This window comes from Trichoplax adhaerens, genomic scaffold, assembly GCF_000150275.1.
Source record: "Trichoplax adhaerens TRIADscaffold_6 genomic scaffold, whole genome shotgun sequence".
Classification (NCBI taxonomy): domain Eukaryota; kingdom Metazoa; phylum Placozoa; class Uniplacotomia; order Trichoplacea; family Trichoplacidae; genus Trichoplax; species Trichoplax adhaerens.
In genome coordinates this window covers 3,514,971-3,521,085 of record NW_002060948.1, presented here as the reverse complement: position 1 = coordinate 3,521,085, position 6,115 = coordinate 3,514,971, and the positions used below count along the sequence as shown (strand labels likewise).

The window sequence follows — 6,115 nt, the reverse complement described above, 5'->3', positions numbered from 1 at the left end:
AAATATAATTGGAACGCTATTAATGGCATTTAATTATAATTTGAATTTATCGAGTCGTTTAAAATTTTATTGTTCCATCAACGATAACATCGAGTCAACTAGTTGATTGCGCTGCAGCTTCAGAGCCTATTGGTTAATCATTCAAAGGATAGGCGAGATTCCCCCCTTTAATATGCAACTATGACATTGAATTGTAGCATAGAATAGATTTTCTATGCGCGATTTTCAGATTTGCTTTTCTGAGCTACGATCATGATGAAATTTATCTGCTTAAAGACTAGATAACTTATGCAAGTATTATTCAACCTCATCGTTGTCACTATTATTCTAACAATCTAATTCGAACGATTATATAATTAATCGATCTTTTCAAGCAACGCTGTATTGTATTAGTATAGAACAAATCGTTTTTATCATCAGTAGCGATCATCAATCGGATATAACAATTAACTAGCTATAGGTCTATAGTATGGGATTGGCATAATACATGGAGACATCCAAATAGGACATTATAGTGCGCGAAAATTTCTGTTCGGGCATCCCAATTTCCGTAAAGGTTTAATCTTTCATTTGCAGAATATTTCTAATTAATCTCTATGGTCTCAGAAGGAAAAAATGATATACTATATTGATAAACTTAGAAGGAAGAATGATAAGATAAATAAACCACTTGGACGATTGCGTTTCTCAGTAATTAAATTAACCCTACGTATGGTATTGCAAATATGAACAATATCAAGGATTTCATTTTTCACCATCTGGTTATTTTTATGATTGAAATTACTTATTATTTAAATATTGAGTTCTATGTATAACAGTAGCAACTGATCCATTTATGAATAGATCTTTTAATCCTTCGGAACTACTAATTATATCTATCTAGACCTGTCACGTTGATCGAAGATTGACAAAGACATGACTCTTATTTCACATTTACACAACTTTGATCCCTAGCCTTGCGGGCAATAATTACGTAATATCAATTGAATTAGTTGGCCGTAGCTTGGATGGTACTATACTAATATAATACCAATAGCAAGATCGATTATTAAACTGCCTATTGATCCTTAACAAGTAAGTTATAACAGTATCGATCGTAAAATACAACGCGCTCAATATAATAGCGTTCAGGCCTTTAGATTCATTAATCGGAAAGAGTTAGGGATTGGAAAGGAGGAAAAGGAGTGATTAGTCATGACATTTAGGGAATTAACCAGATACTATACTTGATCATCAATCATTTTCTATCCCCCTTCGTGAAATAAGAAAGCATTTAACTATCACTTTTTCACGATACTATCCAAATTTCTTTGTAGGTTAGACTAAATATGACTCAATAGCTTAAGCATCATGACTGAATTTAAAGTTATTTCGATACACTGTTAAATTAATTTGTTTCTTATTAATATCCACTAATGCTGTGCGTCAAATGTTTCCTCGCTAAAAAGAAGTACTTCTAATCATTTTGCAATTTCATTATACTTAGGTAGCGGTCATAAACGCTCTGATAAATCTCAAGAAAAATCAATGTACTACAATCGTGGTGGAAATCATTTAAAGGAATATCGGTCAGCGTCACCCAGAAGGTAAATTTTCTTTTGCTACATAGTGTTATTATTTTGTGCAGCCTATATATATAAAGAGATAATTATAGAATACATTTTAAAATTAGAATAAGGTGAATCATTACTCTAATTTGTGTTCGACGAAAATATTACGTTATTGCTAAGAAATAATTTCTTAATAAGAGTTTCTATATTTTTAGAAATGATGTTTTAATCTTTTTAAATTCTATTTATAATAACACAGCGACAAGTACTGCAGGGATGATGTGACTCCTGATAGTCAATACAATCCAACTCATATTCGGGTAACGATAATTTTCAATAACTATAATTCCAAAGTAAAAAACTGCTGTCAAATTATCGACAGCATAAACTATGATTTTATGTTTCAATAATCTTCTTAGGATGAATTTGTTGTTTATCTTTAAATTAAAAGAGAATTTATGTATACTAGATTGAGTTTTAAAAGTTAATACATGAACTAATTACTGGCCATTAGCAATCGTTGTCCAATTAAAGATAGTTATTTACGGGATTTAGCGAAATTTACTACGATAAGGACACGATATTGTTATTAACTAGGACTTATGTAGAAGTAGTAAGGCATTAATTTGTAACGGTTACCAACATTAGTACAATATCTTAACAATAATTGAAGTCAATCTCATATCATTATTTAATACGGTTTAACCTGTATCTACCAAGTAACGTTTATTTCTTCAAGTTCAAAAGCGATATATTTAAAATCTCATTTTTGCAAATAGGATGACGTTATCGATCATAGAATGGCCCAGGAATTACAAGATCAGGTGATCAGACGTGATATATAGTTAAAATTTCCCCGTATCCTGCTATTAATTTACCCATAATGATTTAGTTTCAAAACGATTTTTTCAACTGTTTACGCACTTTACCTAGCAGTCGTGATGCTTTCTCATCATTTAAAATAAATATTACATGGAAACCCATTTAGATTTTCTCTGAAACAGTGAATAAACTTCCTTATTACTATAGCTGGATGACAAATAATAAATCTAGATTAATTTTACTACTGTACTATAACCCATTTCACTTGAATATGTACATTATGCATACAATCAATCTCTATTGAAAAGAAATAAGACATATGATAGTATATAATTTTTCTGACAATGCTATGTGATTATGATTAGGAACTAGCCCGTATGCTATGGAAGCAGGAAATTCAGTTAGCTAGGAGAAGACATGAGCATGAATATCGCAGAACACACAGCAATAATAGTAATAATAGTAATAAGTATAACCATAATGGCAATGTTAATCCTCATGATAAAAGGTAGACAAAAAGTTAGGGGTTGTTATTGCATCCATATTGATATAATAGATTCTCTTTTACTTACTAATATAAATGAATATTTATTATGTATTAATACCTTAAGGCATATATACACTTATCTTTTGGTATATCTTATTTTTAGATCGCCTAGTTCTAGTAGTAGCCAATATAGTGATAGCCCAAGCCAATCAAATGTTATCGCACAGCCTGTATCTGGTGGATTTGCTGCCAACAGCAGTGGAAATGATGATCACCGCCAGCATCGCAATCATCGTCGTAACGGTAATCAGCGAATGTATTATGACAATGGCAATAATGGGCATGATGGTGGTCAATCCTATTATGATAATCACAGTAATAAACAATATCGATATCGTAAGGAATATCCGGAATTTCAAACTTCCGATCGATCTTCTAATAGCGATTTTCAAGGTTCCGAAGATGGAGATATTCATCATGGCATGAGTGATATAGATTGGAATCCAATGAAGCATAGACCTAGGAGACAAGCGCAGTCTGATAGTTCTCAATCTCAAGATAATAGCTTTGAAAGTAGTAATCGTACTCACTTACCCAAGCAATTTAGGAATGAGTTTATTCCACGGTCTCAATTTATAACAGAAGAAAATAACCGAGAATATGACTTATCATCACGTTTTCGTAATAGCGATGGAGGTAAACGATGGGATATGAATCGCAAGGCAGCATCTAAACTGCATCGGCAGGTTAGTTGTAGATTCTATTTTTGTGATTAGTAACAGGTTTATTTTCTCTATGCTAAAGATATTTTTGAATAATGGTATCGATTATCTTGTTTATTAATTATATTATTATAGAATCATGAATTTCCCTTAAATTCATCTCATAATATGCCTGTTAGCAATACCGTAAACGATTTTCGTTCACCTATTCCCCATAATAATGATCATCATGCTCAGCGTTCCATTCATTTACCTAACGGCAAAGCTACGAAGCAAGAAAAAGCACAATCAAATGGTGTAAATGGTTATAGTAGAGATGATCCATCTACTCCAAATGGAAGGAATCAACCATCTAAGGCCATAAATAATAGCGATGAATTTGAACATGAATATGAAATTGTTGAACCGGTAAAGGATTTATTAAATTGACTTCACTTTATAACTTTATTGATGTTATCGATATTATTATTCAATCTTAGTTCTTTCCTTATATAATTAATAATTACCTTAAATCTGCTATAAATTGATTATCGATTTTTTCTGCTGCAATAGGAGGACATTAACAGTATTGTAACGCGCAATATTCAGGTAATGATAAATTTCAATAGGCTGTACTTTCACATCTATCCGTATACTATTGTGAATCAATAAATTCAATCAGTACGTATTTTGATCAAATTGATAGTATTAACTAAATAAATTTCACATATCATAGGGACCCCAAAAAACAACATCCAATGTTTTAGCAGCAATTGATCCTACCGTGAATAAGTATGGCGTAGCCATATCAGATCGTCCTAATAATTTAGATTATGAGAACAGCAAGAAGAAGCAATTTGCTGTACGACAAATTGTGAGTCGAGAAGATGCGATCGCCATGTTGCAAGCCGGTTCACCTGTACTATCTCAGCAACTTGTTGTAGCTAAGAGACGTGTATCGCCAAGTAAGACTAATAGCAGTCCACTGGGAGATGACAGGCCTAAATCGAAAGTTAAAGAGTTCTTTCAAAATCTTAATCATAAGAAAGGGAAGACGAGTAAATAAACGTATATTGCAAATAATAAGAATAATTTGTGATGTGATCAAGGCGTTATAAGGCAATGGAATTGTTTCCTATCGATTCAGTCGAAATAGGTGTAGCTCAATATAGTTTTGATACAACTGAATCAACAATACGAGTACATGTAAAATAGTAGATTAACAATGATTGATATGTATATAGCCGAGAAAAATTTTTGCTATTATCCTTTATATTGAAATCAGTTATCAACATTTGATTTATAAACTATGTAAATGCTTTTACTTTTACGTATCTTAGACGCCGTTTAATCAAGTACCATTTTATGTCCTATGATGCAATTATTGCATTTCTGTTAATATTAATATAATCCTTACATGCAGTAATGATTTTATGTAATGATTCTATGTACAATGTCGATGTGTCTATTCATCAATCATGTTACGAGGTTAGAATAGCTTTTATTCTTTATAATTTTATATGTTTTCATCCTATGCCATCGGTAAATAGATACAAGCATGATTGATCAACAAAAATTCCTTATAGCACTGTACAAATGCGGCAACTATGTTTTATTGTTTTAATATCAATCTATCTATTGGTTGAAATTATTGTGCATTGCATAGTACAATGTTAATTTACAACTTTAATTTTGCTGACAATCGTTAGTATTCGTTAGATCTAATGTAAGTACAAGTACTAAAATTATTTGTCACTTAGCTTTGACAAGAATTTGTCTGTAATTGTTTAATTGTTATCACAGTACTATAGTTGCTGATAAAATCGGTTGTGCTGTACATTTATCCTTCGATGTAATGAGCTGTTGTATAATTTCACACATTTTTACAACAAGAAATCTGCGCTATTTGTTTCCCAATCTGTAAGAGATTAGCAACATTAATTAAAATAGTACCAACTGAAATTTCAAAATTAAATGGTAAATCATAGATATCGGTCTTTGTCATATTCTTCAAGATTTATATATTAATTCTAAAAAGAACGTGTCAACTTGGCTGTCACTACCATAACTGAGACACTCTTAATAGCAAGCAGTATATACCTTCTACTGCGAACGTATAAAGATTATTATTAAGTTTTTTACCAAGTCAACAATATTTACAGTTTTAAGTTAAGCAGCATTAGCTGATGCCAAAGTAATGCTAGCAGATATCAAATTACAACTTTACTCCTAGTTCAGCAATTTCTACACTAATGTACATTTATAGTGCATACAGTGCAGTATATCATGTATACTTTACAACTTCATATCGATAACTTAACAAGTAACACTGGAATCTGATTAGAGTATAATATCATCTTCAGTCATCGAAGACAGCGGTAATGTATAGTTCGTAATCTTCGATAATTTTAATCTCTTAGATGAATTATTAAGATTTGATCTACTTGAGTCTCCAGGAAAGCTATCACTTCGCTTTTGCTGAAATATTGCCGTTAAGAAAAAATCATGCGCAACCATTTATCCGCATAAGATGGAAACACAGTTTGATATAGTTT

General features: G+C 31.4%; 1 protein-coding gene across 1 annotated transcript; it reads left to right on the top strand.

Moving 5' to 3' along the window:
• Positions 1-615: 615 nt before the first annotated feature.
• TRIADDRAFT_57504 (uncharacterized protein) lies at positions 616-4,626 on the top strand (the record flags this gene model as incomplete). The annotated part of the gene is made up of 9 exons (XM_002113722.1): positions 616-709; positions 1,487-1,586; positions 1,810-1,870; positions 2,330-2,374; positions 2,738-2,880; positions 3,023-3,605; positions 3,717-3,989; positions 4,134-4,169; positions 4,297-4,626. The coding sequence occupies 9 exons, from the start codon at positions 616-618 to the stop codon at positions 4,624-4,626; spliced, it is 1,665 nt and encodes a 554-aa protein (XP_002113758.1).
• Between the last annotated feature and the right edge of the window lie 1,489 nt (positions 4,627-6,115).